Source organism: Microchirus variegatus, assembly GCF_963457635.1.
Source record: "Microchirus variegatus genome assembly, chromosome: 9".
In the NCBI taxonomy this organism is placed as follows: Eukaryota; Metazoa; Chordata; class Actinopteri; order Pleuronectiformes; family Soleidae; genus Microchirus; species Microchirus variegatus.
Genome location: NC_139810.1, coordinates 24,229,159 through 24,251,887, shown reverse-complemented (window position 1 = coordinate 24,251,887; position 22,729 = coordinate 24,229,159). Strand labels below are relative to the sequence as shown.

At 45.7% G+C, this 22,729-nt stretch overlaps 1 protein-coding gene across 1 annotated transcript; it reads left to right on the top strand.

Moving 5' to 3' along the window:
• Positions 1-675: 675 nt before the first annotated feature.
• On the top strand, positions 676-21,549 carry LOC310931694 (monocarboxylate transporter 1-like; the record flags this gene model as incomplete). Its single annotated transcript, XM_083894924.1, has 4 exons — positions 676-889; positions 18,368-18,511; positions 18,600-19,415; positions 20,728-21,549. 4 exons carry the CDS (start codon positions 676-678, stop codon positions 21,012-21,014), a joined length of 1,461 nt encoding a protein of 486 aa, XP_083751050.1. The 3' UTR covers positions 21,015-21,549.
• Positions 21,550-22,729: the final 1,180 nt, after the last annotated feature.

The window sequence follows — 22,729 nt, the reverse complement described above, 5'->3', positions numbered from 1 at the left end:
GTCAAGGCTTGGTTGAGTGTCCTTGTCGACTACTTCTGTTTTCGCAAATGTTTTTTTTCTGCTTGGTGAGCGAGGCTTTGTATTCCACCTACAGGTGGGGGCAGAAATTGACACAGTTATCCAACGCACTCTTTGCGTGCGGTTCCAAAATCTGGGCTGCACGTTGATGACGCAATGTCCGTCATGCGCACTGTGCGCAGAAGTATACCTGGGCCTTATCTGACTGAAAAACGCAAATCAGCATCACACACACACACTAATGTCCTAATCTATCTTTAGTCTGCTTGTTTTGTCCACTGCTGGTATGTTGGCATGCAGCCTTGAACAGATGCGCTTTCTCACCATGATTTTACAAAACATCAAAAACGTACATATTTTTGTGTACATATACCTCTTGACTGCTGTCCTCCCTCACTTCTTACACACCCACTTTCCTTCTTATTTAATTAAAGTCTGATAAAATACTAAGAAAAGGAGGATGGTATGTGTTTATTTCTTTCTCTTATCATCTGTTGATATTAACCTGCTCTTTTCCCACCCACAGGATTTTGAGTCCTGATCCCAGTTCAGCTGGTTCAGCCGTCTTCAATCATCTGAAGCTCAGTTGCCCTTCAGCAGTGGCATCTTCCTCCCTCCTCTTCTTCTTCTTCAAAACCTTCTTCCCCGTGAGCAGACATGCCTCCAGCGTTGAGTGGTCCTGCGCCCACCCCACCTGAAGGTGGCTGGGGCTGGGCAGTGGTGGTGGGAGCCTTCATCTCGATCGGCTTCTCCTATGCCTTCCCCAAATCCATCACAGTGTTCTTCAAAGACATCGAGGTCATCTTCGACGCCACACCCAGTCAGGTGTCCTGGATCTCCTCCATTATGCTCGCTGTCATGTATGCTGGAGGTGAGTGGTGTTTTTAAATTAACATTTTGTGTTCCATTACAGAACTTTTTACGCAGTAACCACCTCTGGCTGATAATATGATAGCATATTAAATAAACAACAGTTGATTAGCTACACAAGGTTTAAAGTTCTCCATAACTCCATTTCCATCAGCTCAAATCCATAGAAGACATGTGTGTTAACAATGTTAAACAAATAGGTGATTTTAACTTCAGAGGACAAAACCCTGTTGGGGTATTTATACTGTGTCTATGTCACGTGTCCTCAGTGCAGGTCTGAACGGCCCTAAAGCCCAATTTATACTTCTGCTTAAAGTGCTCTGCGTAGGCTACGTAGAGACTCTGCGTCGACGCAGAGACTGTCGATGAGCCTCTGTGTCGTCTCCGTCTGCACAAAATATTTTTTAAGTGTCCGTCACTCCGTCAAGGGACAACGGAGACGGCAAGAGCTGCGATTGGTCCTCAGGACAGGCCGGGCGAAACTGCTCTGTGCCGGCTCTCAGTGCGCTCCGGGCGTCCTGACAGAGGCGGAGCTGATCCCCGCCGATAACGCCGCTGCCGAACTATAAATACGTCATATCTTAACACACACAGCACATGTTTAGAGCCTAAATGGCCAATTTCTCGCCTCAAATTATCTTAAAACTGTGTTCCGTCACACAGAAAAGTGAGAAACGGCCACTGTTTCAACAACAACAGTCTTTCTCTCTCTTTCTTTCTTGGACGCCATTGCTCACTGTAGCCAGAAGCACAACAACCTTGCGCAGCGACCCCTACTGATCGGGCGGGAAATTGCAGCGAGTGTCCGTCACCACGACGCAGAAGTATAAATGCTCGAGGCGTCTCCGTGGTGACGCAGACGGATAACGCATACGCAGTCGGAGAAGTATAATGTGGCCTTAATACGTCCCTGAATGTGTCCTGAGACCCAATCACAAACTGGTGTTTTGAGGACACATTTGTCCAGATTATTGAGCGACACGAATGGGTCTGACCTCGGGACACATCAGAGACCACCTCTTCGGCTAACGCTGTCCGGCAGTGGTAATCGGCACTCGTTTATGTGCGGTCACAGCCACAATATTAACTCTTCGTTGCAATAATGTCACGCAAGCACACACACAGGCTGTGACACTGGATCCAATTATATATGCGATCACAGGAGACACATCCAGGATGTATATTAATCTGGGACATGATTGGGTCACTGAGGGTGGATGTTAATACCAGGTCTGAACAGTATGTTCTGGTTCAGTCAGTCACCTGCAGTATTCTGAATGTTTTCATACTGTATGTTAATAGGGACACGTAGGCTTTCAAACTGTTTGAAGTGTTTGAGCTGGAGCTAATTAGATGTGGTGGGTGAATTTGTGACAGTGAACGTGTGGCAGTTTATTCTGATGTTGAATAATAAAAATTCCTTCAGGTGTAATTCTGTGGTTGGTTTTGGATGAGCTTTGTTTTACTGTGCAGTGGAAACAAAGCAATAACAAGGCGGTTCAGTTCTGCCTGATGATCAACTTTTGCACCAAGGTGTTAAAGTGCACAATCAAGGCCGTTTAAAACAATAGGCTGTAAATTGGGCAAGACCAACGGTTTGTGACTCAACAAAGATTAGCCCAATTTGGGGAAAGACATGCTGAATTACGATAGAAGTGGATCGTCGTCTGTGGGAAATCACCTTTGATGGCAACACCTCAGCCATTGTGTCATTGGTCTCTGCTGGGAATGGTTGCTGCTGGTAAACATTTGAAAAGTCTGTCCTCCTGAGTACATTGATAAAATATTCAAAGGTATCTGTAAATAAATGTAAAACAGACTCAAACTCCTCCAAACTGCTAAGACTTGGACCCTACAAGAGCTTTGAAGTGTCCTGTGGTATTTCGACACTAGGGTGTTTGCAACAGATCACTTTCTTTGAAAGCTGTTGACAGGAGACGGTGTTGATCAGATCTGTCATTTCCAAAACACTGTTTTGTTACCTCATTGTTTGCATGTGCTAGAACTACTGACCCAGGACCAAACTCAACTTATTTACTTAGTTTCATATGGCTTCAGGGTTGCAGTCAGAAAACACTGAAAACAATTTATTAGAGGCCAGGTTTGTGTCAGTTTTTGATATGACTTTTTGGTCCAACCAAATATATTTAAAACATAATCTTGTGAATTGTGTGTTTTGAAAAATGACCTAATGGCTGTTTTATTGTAGTATTTTTAGCTGTATTTATCATCATGACAGCCAGGTACACTGGACAGTGAAGTCTCATGTGTGTTGGGTTGCTGCACAAGAGCTGGTTAATATTTACATCTGTAACTCTTACTATTGTATTTTAATTGCTCCCTTTTTTTATTTTGATTGTCAAGAGTTGAGCAAGAGCTCTGGGTTAACGTCCAGATGCTCCGCTCTAAATTATGCAGCGCACAATCGAGAGCAAATGATAAAACTCTTTCAAAGACTTCAAAGTTGCGCGTTTGGCCGATGGTCTCCATGTTTTCTCTTTATTAGCAAACCACAAGCGACTTTAACTGCGTGGCAAGGGAGGATGCTGGCGAAAGGTCAAGCGATCACGTAGGCCAAATAGGTCGTCACGTGGCACTGAATCCTGTTCATCGCTGCAGAAAGCAAGTTGCAGTGCATGTTTCCACTTTTACTCTTTACACACTGTCTGTGTCCCTGCTTGCACAATCAGTCCTTTGTCTTTCCCAGTCATGCGCTACCGAAACAATTCTGCTTAAAAAAAGGCATGATGCGACCATACGGGACATGGATACTGTGAGTGCTTACGCTCGAACAAGAACAAGATTCTTCTTCTGTAATCCGATAAAAGCTGCCGGCGATAAATTGTAGAAAGAACTAGATCCCATTCGCTTATCAGTTGGCGGATGGAAGTCGGCATGTCATTATTTATTATATTATTACGCAACATGCTGGAGTATGCACTCAAATGGTATAAATGATAGTACTGCTTGATGGATGAAGGATGCAGCATACAAATAATATATTTTGTAATAATAGATTGCTGTTCATGAAGACCAGACCTCAAAATGATGTCCTGTTTTTTTTCTGTCTTAAATAGTACTATGTTCGTTTTTCACAGTAAAATACAACGCTACTAATTTCAATGCAATTGTTTTTGCCATGTTGAGGATCTTTATTTTGCAGGGAGGGGGTACGTTGGTGCTGCAGTGCTGCTTTAAATAAATGTTTGGCTGCGCCTTCAAATTTAGCATTTCTTGCTCTCAGTGGCCCATTTTGCTTGCACTGCTACAAAAGCCTTTCTATTTAGTTGCCTTGGCAGGATTTAAGAAAGAGAGAGACTGGGTTACAGATCAGGTTTGTCTCTGTTTTTGAAGACACAAAGCGAGTTCTCTGCTCAATCTTCCCTCAAACGTTCACTCCTTGTGTATTTATCCAATAGACCTTACCGTTAAAACACCATCATCTCATGTTCTGTTGTGTGTTGAATTTAAATCAATGGAGTCTGTTCCTTCCACTTACTAATGAATTCACTTCAGAGGCTGCATGCCAGCATGCACTTGTATTCAGTCAGTTTTTAAAAGCTATGTAAAAGAGGGAACTGCTGAGGGAGGAACAGAGGGGAGGGGTTAAGTTTCATAACAGGACCCAGATGTTGTAGCTCTTTCTTTCTTTGTCAAATTCTTTTTAAAAAGCGTTTGTCACAACGTGTTCTCAAGTATTATGCTTGCAAGTGGAGTTACGTAAACTAATGTATTACTTCCTGCTTGCACGAGGCAGCACATGTAAATACACTAACTTCTAATACTAATACTGGGGAACCAGTGTAGACTCTGAATACACACGTACGTAATGGAAGACAAACTATGTGAGGTGAAAGTTTGGCTTTTGCATGGAAGCTTAAACCAGGTGGTGGGGGGGGGCAGGCTGGGGTTTGGAGATGGAAAAAGCTGACGGTGTTTAGAAATGACATAAGGGAACTGTATCATGGTGCTTATATAAGAGTGTAGATGGTCTGGTATTTATCTAAAAAGCCTGTCTTTGTGCACCTCATTTTTTTTCTAGTGTAATGTAATTCAAAATGGAGTTTAATCAGAAGGCTGATTAACTAATGTATTTCAAACTTTCTTTTTTTTTTTAAACACAGACAAGGAAAACCGTTAGATACATGGATAACTATGAGGAACACGCCCTTGTTACAGTGAACTGGGAATATGGAACACCCCCTCCAAAAAAAAAAAAAAGAAACTCAAGGGCAGGAAATGCTGTGTATAACTCAGTTGAACGATTCTGGGAACCAGAGAATTATAAAAATATGTATTTGCCAGTCAGTAGCTCCTAACTTGGTTAATCCTAATCTTGTTTTACTAACAGAAATGTTCTTTAATTTGGTTGCGTGTGGCGCTGTTCAAAGCCTCGCTGAGTGGAAGCATCAGTGATGGACTTTTCTTGGAATTTCACTTTTGTCCTCTTTTTTTGTGCGTGGGAGTAAAAAAGAGCCTGTGTCTGAAGAAAGATCCCGTGTGTGAGCGTACATTCATGTGATTTGTGCACACAAGTTCACTCCAGCTTTATAGTAAGATATCGATGTGATGACGTGTGGGCTGTGTCGATTAGTACCAAAGTGGATTTACCAAGTGTGCAATCGATGTATGGCATCAGACAAGAAGAGCTAAAAACAGGCTCGGTCTCCACATCTGGTGAAGGCATTTAGACACTGACTATAAAGCTGTCTCCTGTTTGAGTCTGGACCATGACCTTTTTGATCCCTCTTTTAAAGTAATAGGGTCAACACGCGCAAAAAAAAAAACATACAAAAATACATAGTGTAGCACCTATGTCACACAAATTTAACACTGAAGCTAATGTGTAACAATAAAATACAACAATAGGCTAGTGATCAGAAGACTAAGGTACGACCAAAGGAGGGAGCAGACAGAGACTGAGGTTGCTAGTTGAATGATACCATGTATTTTTATATAGCAAAAAGTGCAATGAAAAACCCACAACAATAAAGTGATATTATATACAGTGAACCGGCCGATCTGCTAAAGGCAGACAATTAAAGAATTACGGTAAGTTAACTTTTTTCAATCATTTGCATATATGCACATTCAGATATTCATGATTCAGATTCATCAACAGATAACAAAGTCAGAGTCAGAAATAAGCAAAAACCCATACGCTTGGTTCATTATGAACACCAAAAAGATGATCCCAGCTGCCCCCCCACAGTTTATGTAAACCCACGTCTGGGTTGGGGAATTGAGTCCAGGGGAAATGAGTGGGAAAGTGTGTAGGGGAAGGATGTGTGTGCGTGTGTTGGGCAGGGGCTGAGCGAGTGGGTGAGAGTCTTTTACTGGGCTACAAAGAGCCCCCTACCAGCCTGGCAGGAGGGATGCGACTCATTCGACAATCTGTCAGTCCGTGGCTCCTTTAGCTCGCCATCTATAAGATCCTGGTCAAGAGAACAGGACCAAAGTTCCTTATAACATTCACCATGGTTTCATACATCAATCAATACATTAATCCACATGATTCAACAAAGTACTCATTGCACTAATGTTATATTCTCAAAGTCATGATTTAGCAAATATAAATATAAATAGAAAAATAAGTAGCATCTGTATCTATCATCATCATAACCAGCAGTTACAACAATTAGCAACATGATTCATTATTAAACAGACATGATACATCATCAATACTCTTTAAACCCATTACAGCAATATACTTTACATTCATTCTCAAAAGAACCCTTGGCTTCCCATTACAAAAGAAAAGACCCAGGCCTGTTTGCTAAACAGCGCTAGCCACCTCCATTAAAGTGAATGGCGGCCGCGGCTAATGCTAGCGGCTAATGCTAGCGGCTAATGCTAATGCTAACGGCTACAAACAATTTGACTCACCGGCCGTCCGCTGCGCACTACACATACGTTCGGCCGTCGCGGTCTCGGCACGGCAGTTGCGACACGGTAAGGGGCTCCTGTAGCTCGTCTCTCATGCAGCTTCCCCACTACTCCCTCTCTGAGACTGAACTGCAGCGGCTCAATACTAAACGTCGGTTGGTTGCGCCGACCCACGTGACCCCGTGACGTCACCGCCAGGTGACCCAGGTGACCATCCCGCGAGATTTGGACATAATACCGTGAGAGTTGAGAAACAGATACCCTGTGAGTGAGGGGTTTATCACCCCTGTTACACACTCCCCCTCTAAAACCATGCAACTCCGGTGCATGCTACACTACCTGGACCCGTGAACATGCAGGGGAATGGGACACAGGACTGGCAAACGATTCACCGTACGCATCAGCCAAACTATGAAAAAGTGTCTGCACAACAGAAATTAACGGATTACCCAACCCGGTGTACTGCAGACGCTTGGGCGGTTGCCGCTGCCTCGAAGAACGACGGATAGACTGACCCGGTTCGACAACATCTAAATCACCCCCACCTTCAGAGTCTAAACCAGCGATGGGTATTTCAGCGGCACGCTGTGATTGAACGACCGAATCAGGGGATGTCTCTACAGGGCCGTCGAGCTCCCCATCTTCCTCTGATGGCAGGGTGTCAAGAATGGAACTGACCTCTTCAGGCTCTGTTAAGTACTCTCCATCTTCCTCCTCAGACGCTCCAGAGACATCCTCTTCCACACTGAGCAAAGGTGGATCCACAGCACCAGTCACCAGAGAACCCTCCTCGACCTCCAGCAGGTTCCTTGCAGGTGAGTGCATTGGTTCAGCCAACGCTGAGTTGGTGGATGACAGCTGGGCAGGAAGAGTTCCATCTACACAGAACTGTACAGTTGCTGGGATTGAAACCTGGGCAATTCTCCCCTCCTCTTCCTCACTCAGGTACTCCTCTGGGTCTACAACCGGCTTCTTCAGACTGCGAGTTTGAAGTCTGTGTGCAGATGTAACAGGTTGCAGTTCTGGCTCTTTACTGTCAGGTAGGAAACCACACGGAAGCAGGAGGTCCCTGTGCAATGTTCGAGTTTTCCCAGATGAATCCGTCTCTGGTCGCACTGTGTAAACTGGAAGGTCGCCAGCACGGTTAACCACAACATAGATGTTTCTCTCCCACTTGTCCTCCAGCTTATGTTTTCCACGGAGTCTCACGTTCCGGACAAGCACTCGATCCCCTTCTTCCAGGGCGGAGGGTCTCACCCTCTGATCAAAACGAGTCTTGTTCCGTTCTGCTGACTTTGCTGCATTCTTGGAAGCGACTTGGTAGCTTTCCTCCAGGCGAGAGCGAAGAATCTGCACATATTTCGAATGTGATGGGACAGACTTGTCCCCCGCTGGCAAGCCAAAAGCGAGGTCCACAGGTAATCTCGGAGAGCGACCAAACATGAGCTCATAAGGAGTGTAGCCTGTGACCTCGTTTCTGGTGCAGTTGTAAGCATGGACCAGGGGTTTCACATACTCCTTCCATCTTTGCTTCTGTTCCGGTCCCAACGTACCCAACATACTCAGCAGCGTCCGATTAAACCTCTCTACTGGGTTGCCACGGGGATGATATGGCGTGGTACGGGTTTTCTGAATGCCGGCGATGTCACAGAGTTCTCGAATTAAATGGGACTCAAAGTCGCGGCCTTGATCTGTGTGCAGACGCTCCGGGATGCCATAATGCACGATAAAATTCTCCCACAGACATTTAGCAACCGTCTTCGCCTTTTGATTGGCAGTTGGAAAAGCCAGGGCGTATTTGGTGAAATGATCTGTGAGGACCAAGATGTCTTTGGTGTTACTCTTATCTGCCTCGAGCGTCAGGTAGTCCATGCACAACAGTTCGAGCGGCCGGCTGGTCCTGATGTTCACCAGCGGTGCAGCCCGCTCCGGCAGGGCTTTCCTTCGAACACAGCGATCACAAGTCTTGATTTTCTTTTCCACATCTACAGCCATACGTGGCCAGAAGAACCGAGATCTCACCAGGTCAAGGGTCCTCTCGACCCCCATATGCCCCATGTCGTCATGGAGGCTGGTGAGAACTCCTTGACGCAATTCCTCTGGCAATACGAGCTGAAACGACAGATGGTCTCCATCCTGCCTCCTCCTGTACAGAACATCGTCCTGGAGTTCAAGGCGATTCCTTTCTCTCAACAGCAGGCCCAGATCTGGAAGTTGTTGTCGTACGGTGGGCGGCACACTCTCACCAGTTTCGATGTGAGAGATTACTTCCTTGAGACTGGGGTCCGCTCTCTGCTTCTCCCGGAGGCCAGACGGGGACAGTGAAGGCACAACTGGCAGCCCTTGAGGAGACTCGCTGGCATAACAGTCAGGAATGACAGAGACTGACATGCTCAACGACTCCACCAAGGAAGCGCCGCTCTCAGGGGGACTTGAAACTCTCACCAGACAGCTGTGACAAATGGCGGCCACAACATCTGGATCAAGCTCAATCGCCGTCTCATCCACATGGTCACGGGTGAACTGCTGGACCATGTCCCATTCTTTTTGACAGCGGTCTTCATCCGGCAGGTCATGGGGCCTTCGAGAGAGGGCGTCAGCGTCTCCGTTCTGGCTGCCAGCCCGATACTGGAGTTTAAAATCAAAGGTGGACAATGCAGCAAGCCACCTATGACTGGCAGCATCAAGCTTGGCAGAAGACAAGATGTACGTCAGGGGATTGTTGTCTGTTACGACGACAAAACTTGTCCCATACAGATAGTCGTGGAATTTTTCTGTTACGCTCCACTTCAGGGCCAAAAATTCCAGCTTGTGTGCTGGATATCGAGACTCACTAGCAGACAATCCCCGACTGGCGTACGCTATGACACGTAATTGTCCCTCTTGTTCTTGATAGAGTGCTGCTCCCAGACCTGTGGTGCTGGCGTCGGTATGCAAGATGTAGGGCTGCTTTGGATTTGCGAAGCCAAGCACGGGAGATGTCGTCAGTCTGTTGATCAGCGTTTCGAACGCAAGCTGGCACTTTGGTGTCCATTTCTCATTAAAATGCTGGTTAGCATCGTGGTTCAGGGCGGTTGACCCCTTGCGACCCTTGGAACGGGTCGGAGTATACCCCCTCGTCAGGTCGTTCAACGGCTTTGCAATTTCGGCATATCCCTTGATGAATCTGCGGTAGTATCCTGCAAATCCTAAAAAGGATCTCAACTCCTTCAGCTTTTGGGGGACTGGCCAGGACTTCAGGGCACTGATTTTCTCCGGATCCGTCTCCACACCCTGCTCCGAGACGATATGTCCCAGGTAACGCACCGACGCTTGAAAGAACTTGCACTTTTCCAGGGACAATTTGAGGCCATAGTCTCCAAGCCGGTGAAGCACTCTCAACAATCGCCTCTCGTGTTCTTCAAGGGTGTCTGAAAAGATGATCAAATCATCCAGGAAGACCAAAACCTCCTTGAGGTGCAAGTCACCCATGCACCGCTCCATGAGCCGCTGGAATGTACTTGGCGCATTGGTTACGCCTTGCGGCATTCGATTGAACTCCCAAAAGCCCAGTGGAGTTACAAACGCAGTCTTGGGTTTGTCAGCTTCTGCCATTTCAATTTGGTAATACCCGGATTTGAGGTCAAGGACACTGAACCAACGTGAACCGGTCAGTGCCGCAAACGACTCCTCCAAATTCGGTAGTGCGTAGTTGTCTTTCACAGTCTGGAGGTTAAGCTTGCGGTAATCAATGCACAGCCTCACATCTCCATTCTTCTTACGTACGACCACGATGGGAGAAGAGAAGGGTGATTCAGATTCCCTTATCACTCCTGTCTTCAGCAGGTCCCGCAGATGGTCACGAACTGCCTCAATATCACGAGGATGAATGGGACGAGCTCGATGCTTGAATGAGGTCCCATCATGGAGGTGGATGTGATGCTTCACACGATCGGTACGCCCAAAGTCAAGATCATGGTGCGAGAAAACCCCTGGCATCTGCTTGAGCTTGGATACGACCCGCTCCCTCCAATCCGGGGGAATTGGGGAATCTCCAAAATCAAACTCCAAGTTGCTTTCTTCCGGGCTCTGCACTTGGGTAGTGGAGACACCTTGAGTCAAAATCCGAGGTGACCCGGAGAGTTCAGCAATGACGCCCAATGGCTGAAGTGTGATGTTCTGGTCGGATTCATTGGTGATCACAACAGGGATCCGGTGAGGTGCGTGGCTGGGCAGAGAAACAAGACAGTTCCTTACACACAAACCTCCAGGCAGTGGGGTGGACGGCTGTTCCACAAGGACACACCTGCCAGCTGATGATAAACTTGCACGGACGGAGCCCCTGATGACCATGGTGCAGCCTGCTGGGACCTCAAGTGGAGATGCACCCGCCAATCTCACTACGCCAGTGCTCTCCCCTTGGGCCTGTTGGTGTCTCAGCTGCAGCAATTGGAGGACAGCTCCGTAGCCATGCCGGGATGGTTTGTAGCTGGCACACTCACTTTCCAGACGCTGCTCATAAAGCAGATCCAATGTGTTCATTCCAATCAAGACTTGTGCATGAAATCCTGGCCTGACATCCGGGACCACCAGTGCCACGGTACACACATCCATATCAGCACCAATGAACTCCTTCGGGAAAGTAATGGTCACCTCGATGTAGCCCAGATAGGGTACTTCTTGCCCAGCAGCACCCTCCACTTGTAGCAAATCACACAATGGCCTGACAGGTTGATGTGAGAAGTGTTGATTGTAGGTCGAGATGGGTATTGTTGTCACTTGCGATCCGGTATCCAGTAAGCATGAAAACTCTTGGCCAGCTATGCTCACCTGGCCAGTGCATCTGGACCCGATCAACCCCCGTGGCAGGTGCATAACCTCGGGGGACGCGAACTGTGCTTGATCTCTGCACCTCACTGGTTTCTGCATGATGGGACGTTGTTGGTCCTCCCCAGTTCCTGTTTGCCCCTCAACAGGAACCTGATTTAGTTTAAAGACGAGGCACTGTGAGGACTTGATCGTGACCACCTCTTCTGCCTCTCAGCGAACTGTTTTTTCTTCATAGCCACAAGTGACGGGTTCGGATCATTATCACAATTGGGTCGTATGTGTCCATCTTCTCCACAATTGTAACAATAACCTGGCTTTGGCCCTGAGGGCGGGGTCTTGTAAGAGGGACGGGGTGGAGCCTTGGTGGTCCTCATACTCTCACTGAGCCGACTGACATGGGTGGAATTGGGTGAGGTAGGCTGCTTTCGGTTGGACTGAGCAGTAAGGGCCGCCAGCTGCTTTTGAATGTCGGCAAGCTGCTGGGTGAGCTGCTGGGTGATGGTAGTCAGCACTTCCACTTTATCCTCTTCTGGGGCTGCAGAGGCGTACTGGGCGTGCGCCCCGGCTCTGGCTTTTGAGCCGAGGTGCTGCTTCATACGCTGAACCTTTGCCGCCCCACGATCCTCTTCCGTCCTCAGCAGCAGCAGCAGCTCAGCAAACGATGGAGGACGAGACTTGCGCTGTTTGAGCTGGAGCTCCGATATGAGCGTGTTGTCCCAGCAGCCACGGCAAAATTGGTTCAACAGATGCCGATCCAGTTCGGTAGCTGGGACTCCTCCCCTTTTCACCGCCAAAGTTAGTGCAACCTGCAGCCTGTGCAAATATGCAGATGGATTTTCACCAGCGTCCTGAAACAGCTCCATAAATTTGGCGTACAGCTCGTCACCATCCTGGACTGTTCCATAGGCTGAATCGAGAATCTGGAGGTAAACCATGGGTGGTGTGTCCGGCGTGAGATGCCTTACCATATCCGCTGCTGGTGGCAGTAAGCTCTCAAGTATTCTCCTGGAGCGTTGCAGGTCGGAGACGGCAGGATCTTTCAACAGGAGGTCCACCCCAGATCGCCAGGCTTCGTAGTCTGATTCATTCTGTGGTCTTGGAGCACGACCCGAAAATGATCGGAGTCTCTGGGCAGACAGGTGAGTTGCATGGTCATCACTTTTCACAATATGTTCGACTACATACCGCTGTATTCCCGGTGGATTTAGATCAGGGAGGGGCATTGTGGGGAATGAAGGTCCTGCAGCTCCCCGAGCACTCGAGGTGGCAGGAATGTGTGGCAACTCATCGCTGGAATTGTGTACCATAACCGTAGCACCTTGAGGCGGGTTGGGATCAGAATCAGAAGATTCTAGGTTTGACTCCTGGCTAGCTCGCCACAAATTATGTAGCACCTATGTCACACAAATTTAACACTGAAGCTAATGTGTAACAATAAAATACAACAATAGGCTAGTGATCAGAAGACTAAGGTACGACCAAAGGAGGGAGCAGACAGAGACTGAGGTTGCTAGTTGAATGATACCATGTATTTTTATATAGCAAAAAGTGCAATGAAAAACCCACAACAATAAAGTGATATTATATACAGTGAACCGGCCGATCTGCTAAAGGCAGACAATTAAAGAATTACGGTAAGTTAACTTTTTTCAATCATTTGCATATATGCACATTCAGATATTCATGATTCAGATTCATCAACAGATAACAAAGTCAGAGTCAGAAATAAGCAAAAACCCATACGCTTGGTTCATTATGAACACCAAAAAGATGATCCCAGCTGCCCCCCCACAGTTTATGTAAACCCACGTCTGGGTTGGGGAATTGAGTCCAGGGGAAATGAGTGGGAAAGTGTGTAGGGGAAGGATGTGTGTGCGTGTGTTGGGCAGGGGCTGAGCGAGTGGGTGAGAGTCTTTTACTGGGCTACAAAGAGCCCCCTACCAGCCTGGCAGGAGGGATGCGACTCATTCGACAATCTGTCAGTCCGTGGCTCCTTTAGCTCGCCATCTATAAGATCCTGGTCAAGAGAACAGGACCAAAGTTCCTTATAACATTCACCATGGTTTCATACATCAATCAATACATTAATCCACATGATTCAACAAAGTACTCATTGCACTAATGTTATATTCTCAAAGTCATGATTTAGCAAATATAAATATAAATAGAAAAATAAGTAGCATCTGTATCTATCATCATCATAACCAGCAGTTACAACAATTAGCAACATGATTCATTATTAAACAGACATGATACATCATCAATACTCTTTAAACCCATTACAGCAATATACTTTACATTCATTCTCAAAAGAACCCTTGGCTTCCCATTACAAAAGAAAAGACCCAGGCCTGTTTGCTAAACAGCGCTAGCCACCTCCATTAAAGTGAATGGCGGCCGCGGCTAATGCTAGCGGCTAATGCTAGCGGCTAATGCTAATGCTAACGGCTACAAACAATTTGACTCACCGGCCGTCCGCTGCGCACTACACATACGTTCGGCCGTCGCGGTCTCGGCACGGCAGTTGCGACACGGTAAGGGGCTCCTGTAGCTCGTCTCTCATGCAGCTTCCCCACTACTCCCTCTCTGAGACTGAACTGCAGCGGCTCAATACTAAACGTCGGTTGGTTGCGCCGACCCACGTGACCCCGTGACGTCACCGCCAGGTGACCCAGGTGACCATCCCGCGAGATTTGGACATAATACCGTGAGAGTTGAGAAACAGATACCCTGTGAGTGAGGGGTTTATCACCCCTGTTACAATAGTATGGTATCAGTCTACTCATTGACCTCTGTGTTGACAAACTAAATGTAACGCCTGGTCCAGATGGAAGATGCTGACGTGTGTGTGATGTGGCTGGTGAAGGATAGTTCTGTGATGCATTCTCAGTCACTGTATGGTCAAATCCAGTTCTTCTGTCCCTCTTCTATGCTGACTGAATCGTCAGCACCAGCTGCTGCTCCTCTCTTTACCCATTGCCACTAAATCTGAGCATGGACTTTTGCTTCAGGAGTGGTTTAAAGGGGACATATTATGCAAAATCAAGTTTTCAATCGTGTAAATCCTTATATTTTGGACTCTGGAAGCCCTATCAATCGCCAAAGTGTGAAAAAAAATGACTCACTCATGTTTTTGTGGTCCTCCTCAGTCTAAGTACAGGAGATAAAACGCGCTACTTCCGCACTCATTGGGACGTCACAATGCACTAAATTCCTGGAATTGTTGTCTCGTAAAACACGTGAGAGTGCTGGCGAGGGCAACTGTATCTGAAAACTAGAAGTCCGCGAAAAGTTATATTCTTGGCTCCACATTGCAGCACAGAGTTCTACACAAACTTCCAGCCTCAGAGGATATATCTGTCCAGTGAATACATGTTATGTATGACAGCAACATGCGTGCTAGAGCCTGCAAATGATCACTTTTCCAAATGCTAACTACTGTAAGGATGGATGGATGGATCAAACCAAACCAGTGGACTTATGCTTCATGAGAGCTTTTAAGCCTTTCAGGCGGGGATTTCTATAGTTCATAATAACACCACTTTCACTTCTCTTTTTTACCATTTTTAGATCAGTAGCCACGCTGACCCTGCAGATTTGGGTCACTTATGCAAGACGGTGTAAAAAAAGAAATAATAATAATCGAGACCTGCAGTGTAAATGCAGCCTTGCATCCCATATTTAGACCCATTGTAGTTCATGATAGACTGGTTCACTTGTGACATGGCACTTTGCTCACATGTGGATCCTCTGGGGGGAAAAGAAGCAAATGATAAGAGGGGGAGAATGATTTGTTTATGTAACGTCTCTGAGGACACGACTCACTGCTCTCTTTGTCTGCGTTGCCACACAGGAGGAAACGCTGTCACTGCTGATTTGGTTATGTGAGCTTCACTGTTGAGTGGATGCTCTTTTTCTGTTCCTGCCCTCGAATTGGTTTTAGTTTTTGTTCACAGTCCTCCGTACGCTTCCATGTACGGATAAGTGGAGCTACCGTTGTCGCCGAACATATCCCACAATTAATTACAAGACCGAAACCAATGTTTTTCTTTTCTTTTCTTTTTCTAAACACATTTTTAAAGCTTTATTGAAGTGAACATTCAAATATGGAACATAACCAAAAACAGATGAGCAAAAAAAAAACACATTTAAAACAAATTGTGCATATAAGGGAACTCTTGAAATAATAATAACAAATAAGGTATAATGGTAAGCCATTTGTTTATATTTAATGTGAATGTGAAATAATAAATGAATGAATTCCAGTCTTGGTATCAGTTGAGGTAATCTATATTCAGAACTATTCATCAAATACAATATACGTGAGATCAGAGCGATGATACGCTGCTGTTAGCAGCAAAGCATCTCCATCTCTGGAAGTAAATGGTAAAATAAAAACACACAAAAGTTTGGCCTGAAAACGAAGTTGTCCTTGAAGGTAAGGTGAAGGAGAACATTATCTAGCTGCAGCCCAGGTAGGATGCAGACCTAGATTCAATGAGACAGGACTCTAGATGGAGCCTACCTCCTTGAACATGGCAGCGCACCAACACTGTAGTTGTGCATTCAGAGCGTGAGCCGTGGGCTGCCAAGGTTCAAGGGCAAAGCCAACATATTCTGTGTGAAAGGTCCAGGTTGGTTGTGAGGAAATGGATTCTGGTTGAGAGAAACCATGCAGCAACATTACAATACGTCTGTCCTTTGAGACATTTGCATTTAAATGATATGTTGTTGTTGTTGTTATACAAATAAAAATGTGAGTAACTTATCTTCCACTCATTGATAAGGAGGCTTAACGATCATGTTCTTTGGTTATTTTCCTTTGCATTAAGCCCAATTTATACTTCTGCGTAAAGTGCTCTGCGTAGGTTACGCAGAGACTCTGCGTCGACACAGAGCCTGTCGAAGGGCCTCTACGTCGTCTCCGACTGCACGAAATATTTTTTTTAAGTGTCCGTCACTCCGTCAAGGGACAACGGAGACGGCAAGAGCTGCGATTGGTCCTCAGGACAGGCAGAGCTAAGCTGCTCTGTGCCGGCTCACAGTGAGCACCGAGCGTCCACAGACGCGGAGCTGATCCCCGTCGATAACGCCGCTGCTGAACTATAAATACGTCATATCTTAACACACACACAGCACATGTTTAGACTCTGAATTGCCAATTTCTCGCCTCAAATTATCTTAAAACTGCGTTCCGTCACACAGAAAAGTGAGAAACGGCCACTGTTTCAACAACACTCTTTCTCTCTCTTTCTTTCTCGGACACCATTGCTCACTGTAGCCTGAAGCAGAACAACCTTGCGCAGCGACCCCTACTGATCGGGCGGGAAATTGCAGCGCGTGTCCGTCACCACGACGCAGAAGTATAAAGGCTCGAGGCGTCTCCGTGGTGACACGGACGGCTAACGCATACGCAGTCGGAGAAGTATAATGTGGCCTTTAGAGTACAGCAGTCATGCCTCAAAGCTAACATCATGAATTAAATGTATTGCACAATATTATCTGAAGCTTGACTTGCATAAAAAACAAACAAAAAAACGATCGCAAATTAAATTTGGACAAATTACAAGTTAAATATTTTCTCCAAATCGTTCAGTCATACTGTCACGAAGGGAAGATTTATCATTGGACTAATGTATTGGATTTGGACGACATAAAGTGTAGCTTTGTGGACCTATAAATTACCAGCCGATAATACAGTATATATCCAGTGCTTAACACATTTATTATATATATGTATACTGTATAAAGGTGCATAATTGAATGTATAGATCATCATCATCCTTGCTGAAGCAGACGTACTTGGTAATCTGAAAAACATCCAGCAGAGTTGCGGTTCGACCTGCATTCATGTGCAGAATCATTCATAGAGAGTCTGGCACAAAGCGGAGATAGGTGGCCTTTGTCCCTCCTCCTCTTCCTCTTCTTCTTCCTCCTCCTCTCTTTTCATATTTCACTGTGATGGTACATTTGTGCATACTGAAACTTTCTCTCATTGAATTTGTATTTTTTAAATTAAAGAATTTATAGAATTTATCGAAGCCAAAAGCTGCAACCACTTTCTCTTCCCTCCCTTTTCTCTGTAACCACCTTGAACCAGTGCAGTTACACAATCGTTGTCCTACTTTTATTTGATATTGTCATAACGCCATCTGCTGGTGAGCAGTTAAAGTGGAGGAATTGACTAAAACTTTTGTAGGAAAGTTGATGTGTTTTGCTTAAAAACCAATGTATTGATAAATGAACAAGTCATTAAAACTGTTGCTTGTGCTTGTTCCTCTTTTTTTATCTTTGGTTTTTGTTAGTCTGTGAAGCATAATATGTTCATTCTTCAGAACAATTTCCAGTGTTTGGTGACATAACAAAGAACAATTATAATACTTGACACTATTCTATTGATCAACTAATCAGTTATTGCAACTTTGTTTTATGTCTAACTAGAAAAGCACTCGGAGAGCGCAGACTTCCGCCAAGGCAGCTCAGCCCCCCTCAAAATAGCGATAAAAAAAAAAAAAGAGATGGCGTCTATGGATCACACCCAAAATGTACTCAATTGTTCCTGGTCCCATTGCGGACACTTAACAGACTGACAATTTCATCCAAATCCATCCGTGAATTTTCGAGTTATGTTGCTAATAGTCAGACAGACAGACAAACAAACTCCGGTGAAAACGTATACCTCCTTTGGCGGAGGTAAATTATTCTTCACCCATTGCAATAAGATTCAACACTTCCTCACTGCTGTGGTCTCGGTCACTAATTCCTCAGTTCTCCTTCGTCCCAGGCCCGATCAGCAGTATCCTTGTGAACAGATTTGGCAGTCGTCCAATCATCATCCTCGGTGGTTGTCTGGCGGGGTCAGGACTGGTCGCAGCCTCCTTCTGCAACACGGTGGAGCAGCTCTACTTCTTCATAGGAGTGGTGGGAGGTCAGGTGTTTTGTTCCTCATCTGCTACAAACACGTGAATTTGCCTCGGTTAAATGATAACCTCTCTTATCTTTTTGTCTCGCTCCAGGTTTGGGACTTGCGTTCAACTTGAATCCGGCCCTCACTATGATCGGCAAATACTTTTACAAGCGTAGGCCCATCGCTAACGGCATCGCCATGGCAGGCAGCCCGGTGTTTCTGTCCACCCTGGCTCCTCTCAACTCCTGGCTCTATGATCAGTTTGGGTGGAGAGGCAGCTTCCTCATTCTGGGCGGACTCCTGCTCAACTGCTGCGTGGCCGGCTCCCTAATGCGACCCCTCGTACCCAAACCTCAGCCCGCAAAGCCCGACACGGAGGCTGGGGAGATCAAAGCAGCGGACGCAGCGCAGCCACAGCAAAAGAAGACGGTCCTGCAGACCATCAACTCCTTCATTGACCTGACGCTGTTCAAACATCGCGGTTTCCTGCTGTACCTGTTGGGAAATGTCGTCATGTTCTTCGGCCTCTTCGCTCCGCTCGTCTTCCTTTCAAACTTTGCTAAGAGCAAAGACATCAGCAAAGACAAGGCGGCTTTCCTCCTGTCAGTTCTGGCCTTTGTTGACATGTTTGCCCGGCCCTCCATGGGCCTGCTTGCTAACACTAAGTGGGTCCGGCCCAGGATACAGTACTTCTTCGCCGGTGCTGTCCTTTACAACGGCGTGTGTCACGTGCTGGCTCCGCTGTCAACCGACTACACCGGATTTGTGGTGTACGCCATCTTCTTTGGTTTTGCCTTCGGCTGGCTGAGTTCGGTGCTGTTTGAGACGCTGATGGACCTGGTGGGAGCTCAGAGGTTTTCTTCAGCTGTAGGTCTCGTCACTATAGTGGAGTGTGCACCAGTGCTGTTGGGCCCACCGATAACGGGTAAGTTGTCGTGGATACGTGTTATGGCTCAATTTAATGTTCGATGTCATGTTTTTGAACTAATTGTTGACCTTGTGAGATAGTGTTGACACTCTCTGGTCTCTCCGAGTGCTTTCTCTAGATTTTTAAGAAAGCATGAATGATTTTCCTTTCTCACTCCCAACACATGCACTAGCTACTGTTTGAGGATTTGCCTAATCATGGGACTAATTATATCATTTCTATGCTGCACTGTAAAAAAAGAAAACGTTGAGAAAACTCAACATTTCAAGGCAACTTACTGCAATCAATTTTTGAGTTTACAGAACAAAAGTCATCTTGAGTTTTTAAAAAAGTTCCATCACGTAATATTATTGTGTTAGACAAACTTGTGCCAACTCAAAATTCAAAATTAAATTTTTTAACAACATTTTTGAAATGATCTGAACAAAAGATTAGCCAAACTGTTTGAAAACAGAATTTTGAGTTGGCACAAATCTAAGTTACAAGATGTCGAACAAAATAATATTAGTTGATCTTGATCTTGTTGGGCTGTAAACTCAAAAATTGATTGCAGTAAGTTGCCCTGAAATGTTGCTTGAAATACATCATCATTTAATTTGTTCCACTTCAGTAGAAACAAACATCAAATCCACATCAAAAACACTAATAATTCTAATCCTTCTCCATATTGGAGAAACTGGAACTTGTGTTGACATTTAAGATTTAAGGCAGTGAACAACCACAACGTACTGTTCCACCTCAAATGGCTGTTAATGGTGTTTGAGGTTCATGTTACCAGAGAGAGTAAGTAAGTAAGTAAATAATTATTTCATAATTTTTTCTAAGCAAAAATCTCTTTCTACTTCTTAATGTTAATAAACTCATTATCTTGGGTTGCGTTGGAACGATATAAGCAGTTTTAAAACACCACTCTGCTGCTGGGAGTTCATGCGGGACATTTTCTTTTACGTTTCCTAAACCTAAGGATTTATTGCGAACACTATTCCCCAGGTAATCGAATCGATTGTCAGTATTTATTTAGTTCTGTGCGGGGAGAAAGTGCTTCCCATAAAATGTTCTCGGTGGTTTCCGCTCATAGATATAAAGGCCACTTAAATGGGTTTAGTTGTGCTCGCGTGGTAATTTTTCTTAAGACTCCATCAAAATGGTTCATATATTCATCCAAAAAAGGCTGAGTTTCATTCAGTTTTTTATGATTACTTTGACGTTCCATTTTCTGTCCGACTGAACGGAACCTAAGCTCAAGTGGTTCATGTATTGATTCGGTCCATAACTTAAACTCTGTGTGTTCTCTCTCTCTCTCCTGCAGGTGCTTTCTACAACGATTACAAAACCTACGACTACACCTACGTGACCTGCGGCATCATCCTCATCATCGCGAGCGTGATCCTCTTTTTGGGAATGGGCATCAACTACCGCTTGTTGGACCGAGAAAGGAAAGAGGAGGAGAGGAGAGCGGGAGAGGAGCCAAAGGAGGAGTGCGCCGCCATGTTGGCCCCGTCCTCTCCGTCAAAGTCGAACGAGGGCGCGAGCGAGGAGAGCGACGCCGCGGTGCGAGTGGAGGACGTGGCGAAGATGGACGAGGACACGGTGTAGAACAAAAAAAACACAAAAAAAAAAAACTCAACGACAAACAGAATTATGAAGAATACACACTTTTGCGTTTCATACGTCACTGAAACACACACAATTTCAACTCTTTACAGAGTGACATTTAAACACAACCCTGAAGTCATAGAAACAGTTTTAAGTCTCTTTAAAAACAAACAAACCGCAACCTGTTGCCGTGATGTGAAAAGCTCGTCACGCAGCGTTTCACCGCGTTAGTACCTTTTAGTTTGGGCATTTGACGTGCCTTTGCTAAAACTCAAGTCCTGCTTAAAAGCGTACTGTATACGTGCCGCACAGACACAACGACTGGAAGATGATAATAATCCGTTAACGTTGGCTGCCAGCTATTGTCGGCGCACAACTGCCAAGCATTTTACAGCATTCTTTTCCAAGACAAACAAAACGGTGTGTTCTGTGACTATGTAAACACCGAAACTAGCAAAAGAAAGAGTAGACTCTCTTCTTTCATCACACTTCAATGGCATATTTGAATTGACGTTTATAGACGCCATTTGCAGCCAATGAGTTAAAATGCACACGAGGGAGGGGGGGGGGGTCTCCAAAATCTCTTGGGCTTCGACTCGAACACGATCTGAGGCTCAAACCTGCAAACGACACATGTGAATACTGTACATTTCCCCCTCTAACACATTTACTTCACTCCTCAAGGGCTGGACATGAACCAAAATGACACATGGTAGTCAATGTGTCTTTCTCACACGTATAAAAGAACACTGTCCGGGAAGGTCATTACTACACAGAAAAGTCATTTAAACCTTTACTCGAGAATATTGGCGTGTTTCCACCGGCTCTGCCCGCCTCGGCACGGCTAAGTTGCGTTACCCATTAGCATAGTACCTGGTACCAGGTACTTTTTGTAGTACCTGCTCTATAGGTCAGCGGTCCCCTACATTTTTGCTCCACGGACCGGTTTAATGTCAGGAAATATTTTCACGGAATCCGGTCATTTTTCAAAATAAAACATTGTTTAGACCCCGATAATAAATAAAACGGAAATAATATGTAAGTTGGTACACATGCGGCCCGGTACCGGTCCGCGGCCCGGTGGTTGGGGACTGCTGCCATAGGTACTATGCATGACATCGCAGGAAGAGATCGACGTAGATCGATCTACCAACTACCAGGGAAATGTCTAAAGCAGTGTGATGCCTGGTCCGTGACTGGCATCACACTGCTGCAAGCAGCTGAGTGACTCCGCCCACATTGAGGAGGTACTTTTTTTCAGTGGAGATGCAACCCTAAACCGTACCGTGCCATGCTGAGGCGAGTCGAGTCGGGACTATAGTGGAAAAGCGCTCCATAACAGGCCTCCATGATCTGAAACTAGAAGGTCACAAGTGTAGATCATTGCTATGTTAAAGGCACTGGTAATGCTGTTGCTCATACGTGCGCGTAATCCTGTTTTACGTACGCCCTCCAGTCAGAGCAGCTCTTCACAGATTTGTATTCATACCACGATGATGACATGACTCTGTATTAAATGACAGCACAGGCTGGTTGGTTTGTAGAGACGGGGGGTGAACTGGGCGAACTGGGCTTGTGTGAGTGTGTTTTCACTTTTCTTACCTGTGGTGCCAACATTTCAGGGGGGGGGATTGACACAACTTTCTTTTTTACAATATTCTGGACTCACAGCACCATAGTGTGTTTTTTTGGTGTAACACTTTGTAGAATACAAT